At 36.2% G+C, this 17,694-nt stretch overlaps 1 protein-coding gene across 2 annotated transcripts; it reads right to left on the bottom strand.

Annotated features, from left to right (window-relative positions):
- Positions 1-11,526: 11,526 nt before the first annotated feature.
- Positions 11,527-17,433, bottom strand: LOC111881063 (phosphatidylinositol 4-phosphate 5-kinase 6). 2 transcript variants are annotated; one of them, XM_042895627.2, is made up of 7 exons: positions 15,784-17,433; positions 15,314-15,481; positions 14,722-14,887; positions 13,641-13,951; positions 13,199-13,302; positions 12,851-12,926; positions 11,527-11,598 (listed from the first exon to the last, which is right to left on the bottom strand). In XM_042895627.2, exons 1-7 carry the CDS (start codon positions 16,821-16,823, stop codon positions 11,574-11,576), a joined length of 1,890 nt encoding a protein of 629 aa, XP_042751561.1. In that variant the 5' UTR covers positions 16,824-17,433; the 3' UTR covers positions 11,527-11,573. The 2 variants fall into 2 exon arrangements, with proteins under 2 accessions (XP_042751561.1, XP_023733221.1); XM_023877453.3 differs by lacking the exon at positions 11,527-11,598 and adding an exon at positions 11,610-12,091 and having other exon boundaries at positions 15,784-17,432.
- Positions 17,434-17,694: the final 261 nt, after the last annotated feature.

Here is a 17,694-nt window from a genome sequence, read left to right as displayed (position 1 = left end):
TTTCTAGACTTAAACTTAGAATGCAAAGTGAAGATTTGAGATGAGTGTCTGTTATATTTTCGACACGAGCACTATTTTATTTTAGGAAAGTTGTCTAAAATGCTTTTATGTACGAAATGTTATATGTTTGCCATATATGATATTATTTGTCCGGATATATGGTTTGTTGCCAACCGGATCTAGAGACCTTATGTGTTTAGGGTTATAAGCGTATGATTACGGTATTAGAACTAGCATGTAAACATTTCGGAGTGATAAGGATGATCTAATTATCTATCATGAATGAGGATCTAATTTCACCTTATTCGATGTATAGATCAAAAATGGTAAGAACCAGAAGTGGCGTTGGAAACGCAAATGAAAACAGGAATCAACCACCTATGATTGAGCGAGTACCTGTTGTAGCAACAACACCTGAGCCAATGACAATGGCTGGGGTACAAGCGATGATCCAAATGATTTGGATCGTCAAATGGAAGAAATGAGATGTCTGCTTCGGCAGAATCATGAAGAACTTTCAATGCCGATTGAACAACCCGAATTGAATGAAGGGCATTCGGAAGGAGGAAACTTCAGTGGGATAGTTAGTCAAGCCAACCCACCGATTGTTAGGCAAGTCAACCAGGATGGAGGAAATGATGGGCGTGGGTGCAAGTACAAGGATTTCATGGCATCCAAGCCACCATGTCTATCTGGAAGCCCGACACCTGTGGAAGTTATAAACTGGATCTCCGAAATGGAGACAATGTTCGAGAGTTGCAAATACAACAACAGACAGAAGACCGCTTTTGCGATCTCTCTGTTAAAATCTAGCGTGTTGAGTTGGTCGAAGCTGTTAGCTGACTCTATGCCCAAGGGAGAAGCGAGTAAGATGTCTTGGGAAGACTTTGTGGTGCAACTCAAATTGAAATACTGCTCCGAGCAGGACCTTCTGGAAATCAATAACGAGTTTCAAAATTTGAAGAAGGGAAAATTGAGCGTTACTGAATACGCTGCTAGTTTCACAGAAAAGATGAAGCTTATCACATATTTAGTTCCAACTGAACTCTCTAAGGTCAACAAGTTTGCCCTCAGACTACCAGCGGACTATGGTCCAATGTTTAAGCAAGCAACCACATTGAAAGCCGCCATCTGGGCTGCTAGAAATGTTGAGACCCAGATCAAGGAGAAAGGTCTAAACAGGTCAAAGGTTGGAGAGAAGAGGAAGTTCGACGGACCCTCGGGGACCAGCAAAAAGAGTAAATGGTGCGACAAATGCAAGAAGAAGCATCTTGGGAAATGTGGCAGGGAAGCCACATGCTTCAAATGTGGAAAGCCAGGGCACTATGCCAACGAATGCACCCTTACCAAGAAAGTTTGCTATGGGTGTGGTGAGGAGGGGCACATCTCGAGGGATTGTCCGAAAAAGAAGGAGGAAGCAAAACCCAATATTCCACCAAAGACGAAGGCGAGATCCTTTTAGATGACACTTGAGGCTGCGAAAGATGAAGCTGATGTCGCTTCAGGTACCTTTCTCGTAAACAAATTGTTTGCCCAAATTTTATTTGATTCTGGAGCCAACTATTCCTTTATTTCGCATGAATTTGGTATAAAACTAGCTTTTCCTGTCGATGGACTAGATAATGTTTTATTAGTCGAAGTTTCTAGTGGCAAGTTTGTACCTGTTAGCCATCATATGAAAAACATTTTAATTGACTTGAATGGGAATAAGTTCCACGAGGAATTATTGCCAATTGAGCTAAACGGTTTCGACATCGTTCTGGGAATGGATTGGCTTAGCGCTAATGATGCCAAAATAATGTGCAAGAAGAAGATTGTAAAAGTAAACCTGCCAGGAAAAGAGTCATTTATGGTGTATGGGGACAAACGCAGAGTAAATTCTGGAATCATTTCTCTAATGAAAGCCAGAAAGTGTTTGGCCAAAGGATGTACATCATATTTAGCATTCATGATCGATGTTAAGAAGGAGAAAAAGGAGATGCAGAGCATTCCTGTCGTATGTGATTATCTGGAAGTATTTCCCGAAGATCTTCCCGGATTACCGCCTGATCAACAACTAGAATTCTGTATCAACTTGTTACCAGGGACGACGCCAATAGCAAAAGCACCTTACCGATTAGCACCAACGGAGATGAAGGAGCTGATGATGCAACTTCAGGAGTTATTGGACAAAGGTTTCATTAGACCTAGTTCATCACCCTGGGGAGCTCCTGTGTTATTCGTGAAAAAGAAAGATGGGAGTATGAGGATGTGCATTAATTACAGAAAGCTGAACAAGGCAACAATAAAGAATAGATATCAATTGACGAGGATTGATGACTTGTTCGATCAACTATAAGGTTCAAGTTATTTCTCGAAGATCGACCTAAGGTCGGGATATCATCAGCTGAAGGTGAGAGAGCAGGATATCGAGAAGATTGCATTCAGAACACAATATGGACACTACGAGTTTTTGGTTATATCGTTTGGACTAACCAATGCTCTAGTAGCATTCATGGATTTAATGAACATGTTTGTAACCCGTTCCTTGATAAATCTGTGATAGTGCTCATAGATGACATTCTGATTTACTGGAAAAGCCAAGAGGAACATGGTAGACACTTGCGAGAAGTGTTGGAAGTCTTGAAGAAGGAGAAGCTGTATGTAAAGTTCTCCAAATGTGATTTTTGGATTCGAGAAGTCCAATTCTTGGGTCACGTGGTCAACCAAGAAGGGATAACGGTTGATCCAGCAAAGATTGAAGTTGTGATGAAGTAGGAACAACTGAAAAGTCCGACGGAGATTCGAAGCTTTCTGGGATTAGCCGGATATTACCGAAGGTTTATCCAAGGCTTTTCTTCAATCGCTACTCCTTTAATAGCTTTGACTCACAAAGGAGATACTTATACTTGGAGTAATAAGCACAAAGAAGCATTCGAGTTGCTAAAGAAGAAGCTATGTGAGGCACCGATTCTTTCTCTACCCGATGGAGTTGAAGACTTCGCTGTATATAGCGATGCGTTTGATGTTGGGTTGGGTTGTGTTTTGACCCAAAGAGAAAAGGTGATAGCATATGCATCTCGACATCTAAAAGAGCATGAAAAGAACTACCCCACTCATGATTTGGAGTTGGCAGTGGTAGTATTTGCTCTGAAGATATGGAGGCATTACTTCTATGGCATGAAGTGCAAACTTTTCACTGGTCATAAGACTCTCCAATATCTCTTTAATCAGAAAGAATTGAATATGAGGCAACGACACTGGCTAGAGTTACTTAAGGACTACGACTGTGAGACACTTTACCACCCTGGTAAAGCAAATGTTCTCGCTGATGCTCTCAGTTGGAAAGTCAATCTTGAAAGAAAAAGGCCAAGAGCGTTGAGAAAAGAAGTTGTCTCGACAATTATGGAGAGTATAAAGAAAGCTCAAGAAGAAGCTTCTAAGAAGAATGACCGAAAGGGAGAACGTTTGGGCAAAACGTTAGTGTTCGGTATAAACAGTCACGGACTGAAGGTATTCCAAGATCGAATTTGGGTGCCTAAGTCAGGAGGAATAAGAGACCTACTGATGGAAGAAGCTCACAAAACCATGTACTTGATTCATCCCGGTAGCACTAAAATGTATAGGGACATAAAACCCTATTACTGGTGGCCGACGATGAAGTTTAATATTGCAAAGTATGTGGCCGAGTGTGTGACGTGTGAAAGGGTCAAGGCACAACATCAGAAACCATACGGTAGTTTAGAACCTTTACCTGTGCCTATGTGTAAATGGGAAGACATTGCTATGGATTTTGTCACTAAACTGCCCAGAACAAAGAATGGTCACGACATGATTTGGGTAGTCGTTGATCGCTTCACTAAGAGTGCGCACTTCATAGCAGCCAATGAGAAATGGTCTATGGATAAGCTTGTGAATTCTTATGTGAAGGAAATTGTGATGCTTCACAGTGTTCCATTAACAATTGTGTCAGATCGTGACAGTCGTTTCACCTCGCGATTTTGGAGAAGTCAACAAGAGGAATTGGGTACCAAGTTGTGTTTGAGTACAGCTTACCATCCACAGAATGATGGTCAGAGCGAACGAATGATACAAACGCTTGTAGATATGCTGAGAGCATGTACCCTGGAATTCCAAGGCCACTGGGATGAACATTTGCCTTTGGTAGAATTTTCCTACAATAATAGTTTCCACTCAAGCATAAAGATGGCACCTTATCAAGCTATGTACAGACAAAAATGTCGTACGTCGTCTTGTTGGCTTGAGGCTGGGGAAAAGAAGTTTATGGGACCTGAAATAGTCCATCAAACTGCTGAAAAGTTGAAAATAATTAGGGAGAGAATGTTAGCAGCTCAGGATCGTCAAAAGAGCTATGCTGACAACAAGCGAAGACTGATGACTTTTAAAGTTGGAGATTCGGTTTCGCTTAAAGTCTCACCGTTGAAGGGACTTATACGATTTGGTAAAAGGGGAAAGTTAAGTCCAAGGTTTATTGGACCGTTTAAAGTTCTTCAGAGGATTGGGAACCAAGCATACAAGCTAGAACTACCTGAAGAACTGAATGGGATTCATAACACTTTCCATGTGTGTTATTTGAGGAAGTTCACAGGAGAAGTTTCGGATATAATTCCAATTTCTGAATTAAGAATTGATGAGAACAAAAGGTTGATTGAAGAACTAGAGGCAATCGTTGACCGAAAGACTAAGAAGTTGCGACGTAAGATGGTCGAATTAGTGTTTGTCCGATGGAAACATACGAATAGGCCAAATCTCACCTGGGAAACGAAGAGTGACATGATGAGTCGCTATCCGCATTTGTTTGTTGATGTGTGATTCTGGGGACGTAATCATTCTAAGGTGGAGAGAATTGTAATGCTCGTGTTTCTAGGCTAGGCGTTAATGTTGATGTAATAGTCTAGGTTAACCTTTGTAACTCATTTTCATATAATAAGAATGTATTATTTGAGTATTATGTGATTTATGCCTAATTGTTGTGACTTAATTGAATTAAGGATAATTTATGCGTTAAAAATAAAATGTTAGATAAACCCGATATCGATACACGAAGTTGTAATGGTTGTGGCAAGGTTTCCGAATATATAAAGAATGTCAAAATCCGAGTTATAACGAAGAAGTTATGGCCTGTCGAAGTTTCGCGACAAAACCGACACGACGCTGAATGACATAAATAGTGAATTTACGATAAAGCGATATTTAGCCTTAATGATCTAAACGAAAGTCGTAGAATACGTTAAACTGAGAGCATCCATAAAAAGAATGTCTAAATCTGACTTCGTATGAGGAAGTTATGATTTTTCGAAGTTTCAACTTAACGGTATTCAGCCCAAAGTTTGAATACGAGATCGAATGATATTTGGCCGAAACAATCTAAACGAGAACGGAATATCTCATCGATAGTAGTCCAACGGTGAAAGACAGACGAAAACGGACGTCAGATGAAGAAGTTATGATTTTATAACAGAATTTTCTTGTCCCGTCCTACTAAAAATAATATAATAAAAATAAAGTCAAAATTAGCCGATGGAGTCTAAATGAAAGTTGTAGAGCTTAGTCTCACCTACATGTGGATATAAAGAACGTCGAAAACGGAGCTCGTATGAGGAAGATATGAATTTCGGAAGTTTTTAAATAATATAAATTTTATTATTTATTCGGATAATATCCAAATCCGACGCATCCTGATCTGATCCGAAGGGTACGCCCAACGTACTAGGTGTACGCCCCGCTTACATGTTGACACCAAAGTACGCCCTATGTATGAGGAAGTTACGCGCAACGTACTGCTGCCTCCTACGGTCCGAAGAAGAGCCACGTTCCACCACCCGAAGTTCGCCACCTGGAGGCTGGATCCGAACTATGCCCCACGTAGAGCTTTGTACGCCTAGCATACGTGCGAGGTTCAGCTCCTATAAAAGGCATGTGAGGGCTGCCGATCTTTTTTGCCAAATTTCTTTTCTCTCTCCCATATTTCCTCGTTTTGTGTGCAAGAAATACCCCCGAAGCCCCGGTGTCAATCCCGATGCCCGAAGCAAGTCCCGAAGCCCCGAAGATCCCAAGATGTAAAGTTTCCGAGCCAAAACTCTACCCACATAAAGCCCTGTTTTGGAGAAAACATCCCGGTTTTATCGGAAAAGATTATTTTAAGAGACGAAGTGTTGTCCGATCATCGTCTTATCAAGTGAGTGTGTAGTTACTTTCTTCTAACACATAAATACGAAGTATTCTCTATAAAATACGTGCTACGTGTTTATATGTTATGTGTTATTTGAAATGGGTATTGATTGAATGTTTTATACATGTTCTATGTTGTGTTTATATATATATATATATATATATATATATATATATATATATATATATATATATATATATGGGTAGATAGAACATGGGTAGATAGTGGAAGTGTGATGAAATAAAATGATAAGAGGCCTCGATGTTGATGTTGTTAATCTAGTTATCTAGCAGAGTACGGATGACGACCACGGACTCTTTCTAGACTGTCCCGTGGAACCCTGGCAGGTTCATAACCTGTAGGTGTTGTGAACGATGTCTTCACCGGTGTACTCTATCCCCCTCATGGTTGCCTTAGGACATTCATTGCTGAGGAAACGCCTCTGCAGTAGTGTCCGTCCCAATGAAAATCCTAGATTAGGTCCCTTGTAATAGTTGTTGTCATAGGGACGTAAAGTGAGGATAGTGGGAATGGGTAATCGAGTTATTGTTGGTTGGTGAAATTAAATATAATTATTTATTATGGGTTGAAAACCCTATATGCTCACCAGGCTCCCAAGCCTGACCCACTCAGTTTTATTTGTATTATAGGTAGTGACGCGAGAGCATAAGTTGGACAACTTGTGAAGATATTTTGTTTGTAGGCCAGTAGTTGTGTATAATTGTTGTAAGGCTTATAATATACCATTTATCCTTTTGTGTCTGTATTGAAACATGACATCCCGAGTTTTGATATATAATGAAAATACATTTCTTTAAGGAATGCTTTGATAAATTTGATTTATCATATTTTGTTTTGGGAACAAATTCCACAACTCTTTTAATCAAAGGATTACTCTGAAAATTATTTTAAAAGCATAAATTAAATCGGTCTTTTTTGGCTGTGAATTTGGGGATGTCACAACTTGACCTTGATACGATCATGAGAGGATTGACACACACGGCTTTATAATAGTGTCAAGTTGTAGTTTGCTAGAAATTCAATAAACTAGTATGTATTTTACTTTCTAGTATTCAAATGGGTTGATGGGTTCAATTCTTAGAACACCCTGATTCTCGAGTATTTGCAACTGTATGATACTAAGTGGAAATTCAATCGTTTTCGATATTTTCATTATGTACAGGGCCGGTCCAATGGTATTTGATGCCCAGGACGAAATTGTTTAATGATGACCTATGATCGTATCGATTGTCCATACAATCTCAATGAAGTCATTTTTGTATTTAAAAATACTAACATATATATATATATATATATATATACACACACACACATATATACACACACACACACACCATGTAATGATATTAATTGCAAAACCAAAAAAATCTAGAGATTTATTTAAAATACATATCCTAATACTTAAAACAAACAAAAAAAAAGATAACAAATAGTATTACCTAAAATGCCACTAAAGACATTAACCACTACAAGCTATATTAAGATTTTAATACAGTTATATTTTTTTTCTGAACAGCAGAGGCAAATATATACACCAGAAAACCAACATGAAACTGGAGGTCACAGTACAAACTAACTAAAACAACAAAAACACAGGCAAAAAAAAACAACAACAAAACAAATACATGATGTAGAACCATCAAAAGAACCATATACAAAGATTCTAAAACAAGATGGGCAAAAGGGTCAAACGGGCTTTTAGCAATCAACCCAAAACTACATGATGTAGAACCACTAGAAGATGTGAGCGTATCATCAATCCTGTTATCCATCCAGGTGATCCTTTCCAGCACAGAGGGTAAAATGGACTTTTTTTTGGTTTTGGTAAAACATTTATACTTGTCCTAATGTAGTGACATAAGAACAAAGGAAAACCATATCTTGATTTTCCTTCCAGGAGTGATCTTCCATTTCAATCTTCAAAGTGTCATTCCGTTCACGAGAGCCTTCTTCTCGAAATTGAAGCAAACAATGAATTTCCCTTCGGCTATCACCATGAGAACCCACTCCAGATTATGATTCTTTGTTTCTTTGTTCCCTTGAAAAAACCCGTTCCAGTTGACATCAATTACAACCAATCCATTCAACACGTGTCAGTGAAATACTTATACAGATGTGAGAGATAACAAAAAAAAAACGTATGACAAGTGAAACCCCCACCCGAGATATTGATAATTATGCCCAAAAATGAATTGCCCTTGGTTTTCCTACCTTAGATCTTATTCCCACCTTGTTCTATTGATATAGATGTCTACCTTATGGACAACACGCATGCTAAGTGAAGCCCCCTTTCATCGTTATTAAAATGCCTATGATAAAATCAGTTAAAAAGATCATCTCGTTTTAGATCCAAGAGGTGTACCTATTCCTGAAAAATGCATATATATGATAAAATCAGATAAAAAAATTGTAACATGTGTTGCATCGATTTCTAATAAAAAAATGTTGCTTGAACACAGGAGGTGTACCAATTCACAGAAAAAGAAATTGGGATTAAAACAAAATCCAAAATCAGGAATACGATTAAACTAGGAATGAGACAGAAATTAACCTACATATTCGAAATCTAACAAGAAATTCATGTTCACTATCGATTCCAGAAAAGAAAAAAGTATGTGTTTAACAAACCAGAAAAAGAAAATGAGACTTACCACAACTACAGCTGGCGTCAGAGTCGGAGATCAGAATCCTAGAGCGGAGAAGGATCGGCGATGTGAGCGACAGTTATAATTATGACCGCTGGAATAATCGGATTTGAGTTAGTGGCAGTCGATAGAGTCTGCTTGCGTGCAAAAGTTAGTCTCCTCGTTTCCTGAATCTACTTGAAGCCGCCGTCTCTTCGTCTTCCAATTTTTGAAACTGGCGCTCTGTACTAGTTTTTCTTTTGCCCATTATCGGACTCCCTTGAATCAAAATTTTGGTCTGTAATAAGTGGACCAAAGTTGATGCCCCTGTCATTGTGATGCCCTGGGATGTGGCCCAGCTCGCCCAGCCCTTGGGCCGGCCCTGATTATGTACTAGTTTGGTTTGTTTGATAATGTTATGTTTATTCAAGGGTTACACTAAAATGGGGGAGGATTGTTGGTGATTTTAGTGTCACCATGTCATTTTAAGTAACTGGAACTAACATGTGAACTAAGGGGCTTCATAGTTTGTACTCTAATATATGTATGGGGTTATGCGGAGTGCACGCATGTATAAGATCGAATTAAAAGCCGATTTGACGACTAGTCGGGGGTCCTGGGGCAGCGCCCCCGGGTCCGGGGTTTCCAAAGGGGCAGCGCCCCTAGTGGGGTCCATAGCAACTAATGAAACTCATTAGTTTTACATATGGGACCATAGTGGGAAATTCATTTTCTTGAGGGTGTTTATGGTAAAACTAACGAAACTCGTTAGTTTTTGATAACCCTAAATCCGGATTAACATTACTTGCTTCCAAAGCAACTAATGACGGCCCAACCTAATAAAACCCTAATATCGTTTATTATATAAACGGTTCTTCTTTTCAGAAGAGGGTTACGATCTTAAGTTCTCGTTTGATCATACTTTCACATAATCCTCTAGCATATTGGCTTACGATTTCTGTACCTAGAATCGTAAGTGTCCACTTAGATTATTCTAGACTGAATATCTTGTAACCCAGGTATAGGGTAGAAATATCAATTCGGAAAGTGATATCACGATCCAAGTCGGTATCCAGATCTCCACTACAAACCCTAAAACTCCTAACATGAGGTGTATCAACAACATAAAAGAAACAAAACATGTGTCAGAATCAATTTCTAGTCCATATAAATCAAAACATAAAAATAAGCAACACCATACATTTACACAAATAATCAAGAACAATTTCTAAAAGCTTAAAAGAAAAATCTATATATAAAGACCTTTTGTAACCTATTATTCAAGCAATATACAATACAAAATTATACGTCTATTTAAATACAGAGATGACCGGTCACTATTTCATTTTTTGTTTCTTGGATTTTTCCATTTGAAGACATATTGGACGAGGGTGGAACTTAGATATACCTTATTTTTGCATAGTTCAAGATTGGTTTTGTTGGACGAACCATTCATGCTTGAAGGGGTGAAAATGTTTGATGTTTTTACAACTTTTTGGGTTCTTTAGACGTTTTCGAAACTCTTGAATTTTTTTTCGTTATAAAACCCCAAGAAGATATGACTTATTCGATAAACATGTCACATAGTCTTACTTTGGGTTGTCTAATAGAAGTGAAAATTTGAAAATGAACTACGTTGGTTGGTTAAAAATTTCAAACGTGGCTATTTCTTCACAGCTTTTACCTAATTTATTAATAAAATTTCTTCCATTTAAAAAAAAAAACTATTTATTGTTATGATAGTACTTCGCTAATACTTATAATTTATATTTAAATATTTATTTTATTTGATTTAAAAACCTTTGATGTTTTTCAAATTGTTTTTTTTTTCAAGTTCACTATGGTATACCTTTTTGATATTTAAATGTGCTAATCACCTATTTTATGTATGTCTCTACATGTTTTATGTATGTATATAGGTGTCTTTGGCAAAACCAGTGATCATGGTTTTAAAAAGCGCGTCATGGCGCGCCTCAAGGCGTGCCATGGCGTGAGGTGTGGTTTAGCCGTTACGAAAATGTTCATGACATGTTTATTAAGCGTGACACCTAAATAACGTGTCAACACGCGCCTTATCGTGTTATGGCTGGAGATTTTTTCAAGGCACGAGTTTTTTTGTTTTTTTTTCTTTTGTTTTTTCTATCGGGCCTAAAATAAATGAGTTTTTGTTAACTTTTTTATGTTAGATATTAATATAACACTTCTAAAAACTTCATATATTTGATAAAATTAAATAATTATGTGATTTATATCTTTTAATGTATATAATATAGTCACGCCTTGAAAAATATCATGATTCGCCAAGGCTTGTTATGGCTTAACTTTTACCCTACTATTAAACCACGCCTTACGTTATTTAGAACCTTGCTAAGTTATAGGTTTTATTTGTGCAAAAGTGTTCAGCAAAAATAGTTGTTAACTTTTAAATGTTTAAAATTGTACAAATCCAAAAGCTAAAAATTTCAAAAAGTTAAAAACTTCCAAACACCACTTGAAGTAACTTTTAGATTATGAGTTTTTTATTTTAAAATAAAACCGAAAAACTTTACTGTTAAATGAAAATTTTCCGTTTTTTTGGTGCTTTTCCTCAAAGCTAAAAGTTGTTCGTCAAGCATACCCATAATGTTATTATTTTACACCAAACACCCATAGTCTACAAGTTTATCTAACAATAATAAATGTAGACAAGTTTTTGTTTCCCTTTTTACGTTTCTTTTTTACTTCATGAACACGAACCCATCTCCAATTTGTAGATTTTAGTAACTCAAGAAGAACATAAACCTACACAAACACAACGAAACTAACAACACCATTTCATATAAAGTAATCTATATCTTTATCTTTAGTAACCTCTAAAACCACTATCTAGTCTACATCTCAAGTTACACGTACACCGGTAAACACACATGGCCAACATCATATACTCTTGACCAACTATACATTTGACGCCTACCGGTTCTTTCTTTACTCTCAAATCTTGTAACAACTTTTTTAACTGTCATCTGAAAAAACTCTAAATATAAAATCCTTAAATCTTTTAGAATAAAATCTTGGGTCGACAGCAGAAATGGAAGTGGAATCACATTGGAATGATTTATACGCGTGTTCAAGCTTCTTACTTATATCATAATCTTGTAGTATATCTATTATACCAAAGAAAATGATGACATCACCAAATTGTCCTGTCGGTTCTCCAACTAGTTGTGTGTCATTACTTCTCACCGTGAATTCAACGCGTGCTGGCATTTTAATTCCTAACCGTAAACAACTACACCTACGAATTTACAACCGTACAATTTTTTTAGATTAAAAATAACAATGTACTTGATATCTCATTTAGTAAACTTTCGATTGTATATATTTTACGTTTGATCTTAAAAAAGACCTTATAGTTTGTGTTTTTTTTCCTGATTAAACCTCAATTTTTTTTGCATGAAAAAAGACCTTATATTTTTTTCATTTTTTCCGATCTGGCCCTTTGTCATTTTTTTTCGAAAAAAAATTGTAAAATGTGAAGGGTTTTTTCGAGAAAAACTAAAAAAGTTGAGGGTTTATTTGGAAGTATTTAGAAGGTTGAGGGTTTTTTTCGGAAAAAAATACGTCATTTACAGGTAAAAAAAATTTAGGTTTAATTTGGAAAATACACGAAATATGAGGTTTTTTTTTTAAGATTAACCCTATAATTTAGGTCATTATACTTTTTTAATGTTCCAACCAAATCGCTCATCCCCAATTTTAAAATGTTGAAAAGCACAATTTTATGTATTCAAATTAATTTTTGGTTAAAAACGCTTACCATTTGACGAAAATTGTTAAAACTAATGAGTACTGTGAAATTGTTTGTTAAGAATGTAAGGGTAAAAATTTAAATACTCATTTTGTTCTTTCCATTTTCACATGTTACTCATTTTCTCAAATACCTTTTAAACATGACATCAACTTATGAGACAAAGAAAAACAGGGCCTTATAGGCTCAAACCAAGAGTGATTAAATTTTTTAATAATATTTATTAAATTTTAACATGTAACTTACTTTGTAGGATTGATAAGAGAATCCATGTCTGTTGAAAGGCTAGGAGTTGTTCCATTGCTATCAGCCTCAGCATTCACTGAAAAAAAAAACACAATAATTGCATTGTCTGCTCAATAAGTTGTACAAGATGCTGTTTCTTTTTGCTTTACTTTAAGTCATGACTTTTTACAAATTTGCCCCCATGTTTATTTTTTTTCCCATTTCCCAAGTGTGCACTTACTTTCTCAAAAATACTTTAAATATCAGTTATCCTGACAACACTTAAAGAGAAAAAAAAAAAAAAAGGACAAAGTGTGTGTTTTTTAGTGTGTGTGTGTGTGTTTTAGTGTGTGTGTGTGTGTGTAATACCTTCAGGTGCTTGCCTATTTGGTTCTTGAAAGCTAATACCAACCAACAGACTGTAATCCATAATTCTCTCTTGTTCAAGAAAGTCACAATCCTTGTTCACTTGACTGCATCAATTATAAATTTTGAAACAAATTAATAAAATATAAAAGAACCATACAACATTCTTCACAAAACATCTCACAGCTTTATATCATTTTGGCTAAATTTACTACCCAGGACTTCGACAAGCTTTCTAGGGCCTTTTTTGATAATGACAATAAGAAGGGCATTTCCGTCTTTTACACAAACAAGATATCAAGAGTGAGTCCCTTTTCCATTGATATCAGTCATTGGTCCATTACATGTCAAACACAGTACATACCAACATATTTAGTCTGATAAGTCATTCTTTCTGTATTAAGTGAAAAAAAGAAAATGTCAAATATAAATAAATATAGTTCACCTGCAAAACTCCTGATACCAATCTTTTTGCAACCGAAAAATAAATTTAAGATCAAGATCCTTAAGAGTTGTGTTTGCATCAATTTCAGTTTCTGGTTTATCTGTTATTCGCCCATGTGAAGAACCTTTCAAATCATAGCGTCTATGAATAGGAACTTCAGTACATAGCAAATTTCCCATGATGACAAATCGCACCTTCTTTTGTATGGGCCCACTTAACTTCACACAATGTAGTCCAAAAAATTTTGTAACAAGTGTGTTCTCAAACGACTTCACGTGATCAAAATATGCTGGAAGCATTCTTTTTAAAACCTACAGTAGTATAATAAGTATGTATTTGAGTCAACTACTAAAAGATAATAGGCTTAATCTCAAAAAAAAATAGACCTTATATATTTTTTCTTGAAAAAGACCTTGTATTTTTTCATTTTTTCCGAAAAAGTGTATTTTTTCCGAGAAAACCCCTCGGCATTGTAAATGCTTCCGAATAAACCCTCGACCTTTTTAGTTTTTCTCGAAAAAACCCTCACGTTTTATAAATTGTTTTGGAAAAAAATGAGTAGAAGGGCGGATTGGAAAAAATGAAAAAATACAAGGTTTTTTAAGGGAAAAACTAAAGTTGAGGTTTAATCTGGAAAAAACATAAAATATGAGGTTTTTTTGAGATTAATGTAAAGATAATATTATAAACTTAACAGGTTAAATTTACAACATTGTGTTTTGAAAAATCTATACCTAATTATGGCAATGTTAAATTAGATATAAAATAATTGGGTAGATGGATGTTTACAAAGTATAATGTCCTAAAAATAAAGCAGTTGAAAGAGAAAGTGAGAAAGAGAAATGTACTGTATTATACCATCCTATTTTCGTGTTTTTGTATTACAAAATTAAATTTTGAAAATTGGATATATTTCGGAGTACAATCCCTTTATAAGAAAAAAAAATGGAAATATAATGTTGTAATAGAAAGAAATGAAAGTAGGATGCTAAAATAATATGCAATTAAATAAAAGTATGTTGGCATTTCTTTTACTATTTATGAGATTTATAAGAAACTAAATTGGTTTGAATTGGCTTACTTTAACTTCGGATTTTTTCATTGTCTTGATCATGTACTTGTCATCGTGAGTCAAATAAAAAAAACTTCCACTTTTTCCAGGAGATGAGAGCTCCCGAAGAGCATCATTTCCACATATTGATAACATGTAATCAGCTGGATCCACATTAAATAGTTTCCTAAGAGTCCTGAAAACCATCAATAACATGTAAGAAAGAAAATCATGGTAGTGAACATAAATATATATTCCCAAACATACCCTCAGGACAAATGTTCTACGCTTATTTTCGAACATCCAGATTAGGAGGGCATTCATGTCTTTTGCACTGACGAGAGATTGGGAGCTAGTCCATATCCCTTTTTGGGTGGACAAAAAACTGCAATTTTTGTCTCATTTCCTTTTTGGGTAAAAAATTGCAGTTTTTTGTCCCACTCAAAAAAGTGTAATTTTGTGGACAAAAAGCTGCAATTTTTGTCTCATTTCCTTTTTGGGTGAGACAAAAACCTGCATTTTTGTCCCATCAACATATCAGTTCCAGTCTCAATCCAATGCATGACAGACAGAGTACAACCATGTCTTATCCTGTATAACAAAGAGAGCCTAGAAGACTCACTTGAATACCAACGGGCAATAGTCTTTCCATTTAAATTCACATGACTGATGAGGTGGCGTATGTTTTGATCCCTCGGGAGGAAATCTTGTCCATAACTTTTGCTCTGTGTCAAAAGCAGTAGGCTTCAATTTTAAAGATTTTGTCGGAGCTGGCCTTCCTACAGAATGTCTGAAATTGCACCATTAATTAATAATAAAATAATAAAAAGACACAATGAATGCATACTTATATACCATTGACATCAGTCAATAATCATAGCCAAACACAGTACAACCTGTTCTGTCATGTCTGCAAAATAAAGCCTTCAGACACCAATGACACAAAAGTTTTCTATGTAAGAATCATCAACACATCACTTTTGTTTCATTTTTCAACGTGTAATCTTTATGATTGTAAACTAAACAAGAAAACTTAAAAACCACAATGAAACATAAAGATTATGAGAATGATTTATTCATTTAATATTTTACCTTATACCAAGCTGTAGATTGAGCATAAGCTCATAATTTTTATGCCCTTTACATATTGTAACTCCTTGCCTCTTTGCAGGTTGCATCCGGATCTTCAACGACCCGCCCAAATACCCATTTCCACCATTCCCATTCGTATCAATTCCCCTTGTTGTTGTTGGTGGTGGATTTTGAGGCATTCCTTCCTCATTATTAGACCAATAAAACAACTTATCAGAAGGAAAAATCACAATGTTTTCGCCTTCACAAATCAAACATTCACCCATCTCAACTGAAAACAACTGATGTGGGTCCCAATCATCATGAGGAACTTGTGAAGTCGATGGATAAAATTTCCCACTTTGTTCTTTTTGATCCCGACTCCAGATTCCAGCATAGAAACTTCCATCCAACCAATGGAATGTCCCATTCCCTTTTGGTAATCCATCTTCCCAACTCCCATCATACCGATTCCCATTCTCCCACATCATGGTTCCATTCCCGTTCATTTTCCCATTCTTCCATTGACCTATATACTGATGCCCATTCTCCCAACGATACCTCCCTTGACCATTATGGAATCCCTTTTTCCATTCCCCTTCGTAATGATCTCCATTTGCGTAATTTGTTGTTCCTTTTCCTTGCTTTTTGTTCATAACCCAAGAACCTTTATAAGAATCGTTTACAGAGCCTGTGAAAGTACCTTCTCCATCCATGAAACCATTCTTGAAATCACCCTCGTAAGAAGCACCAGAAGGCCAGCTGAATTTACCTTTTCCATGGATTTTCCCGTTATTCCAGTCGCCTAAGTACATACACCCATCGGACCATAAGTATTTGCCGTTTCCATGAGGGGTATCAGTAGCCCACTGACCGATATAGATGTCGCCATTACAGAAGAGTTTCTCCGTGTTGTAAACTTCTGCATCGCTAACCTCGTCATCGACATGGGCGACGGACATTGTTGTGAAAATGCTGATTGCCCTTTTCTTCGCGGATGTTTGTGATTTCCTGACTTTTGATTCCACGGACTTCAAAATGCGCACAAGGATTTTGCTCATTATCTCCTAATTTAGATATATGTATGATATCTAAGGAAAGTTAGAGTAATGTGATCAACCCAGATCGAGCTCTCCTTGTATCAACAATGTCACTCTCAGAGGCAAAACAACAAACATCTGGGGTACAAACCCAAGGACGATCTAAAATAAATTCAACTCGGATACACCAATGAAAAAAATTCAAAAACCCCAGAGAAAAAACAAAAAGGAGAAGGAAACAAGATTGATTCTTTTGATCATAAATCGATTAGGAGAGAGGGGTCAATCATCTAGATTTTGCAGGAAATGGGTGGGTACCTGTGTTCTTTATGTTTCAAAAAATGTGCCGAGGTGTTCCTTTGATTCAATAAAGCAAAAGATGAGATTGGAATTTGGAATCAACAAGGGCTTTTTGGTTGATGAATTTTATTAAAACTAACATAATGTTGGTGGGGTTAGGGTGACTAGAGATTGAACGGGACAATGTTTCTTGGTTTCCGGAATTAGCTCCTTAAAGTACTATGAAACCCAACAGTTGGAAGGATGAGAAGTTAAGCTTTACCAACGATTATGACGTTTCATACTCATAATCATCTTTTGATGAAATACATGGAAAAGTGCATATTTGTGATGCTTCTCACCCCTGGCCCCCATTCATGCTTTTGGTAAAGAGTGATAATCCACGGTATTTTATAGTTAATTGACATATTTGTCCCTCGTTTCAATAGATAGTGTGTTTTAATATTTAATTGATTAAGTGATAATATTTTAATGTTTCGCACGGGGCGTTGAGAGGGGTAAAGTTGGCAGCCGTATATTGATTATTTTTTTATTATATATTATATATGTATTTTATTTAAAAAATAAAATTTTATAATAATGAAAGGGCTTT

The sequence above is a fragment of the Lactuca sativa genome, chromosome 1 (genome assembly GCF_002870075.4).
Source record: "Lactuca sativa cultivar Salinas chromosome 1, Lsat_Salinas_v11, whole genome shotgun sequence".
NCBI lineage: Eukaryota > Viridiplantae > Streptophyta > Magnoliopsida > Asterales > Asteraceae > Lactuca > Lactuca sativa.
This window is presented reverse-complemented; position numbering and strand designations above follow the sequence as displayed.

Coding starts and splice junctions, on each gene's coding strand:
- LOC111881063 (XM_023877453.3), bottom strand. CDS start 16,823: ATGAGCAAAATCCTTGTGCGCATTTTGAAGTCCGTGGAATCAAAAGTC. Junction 12,927..13,198: donor AAATAGGCAAGCACCTGAAG/GTATTACACACA, acceptor TTTTTTTTTCAG/TGAATGCTGAGGCTGATAGC. Junction 12,092..12,850: donor TCTCTTATCAATCCTACAAA/GTAAGTTACATG, acceptor GTAAATTCGTAG/GTGTAGTTGTTTACGGTTAG.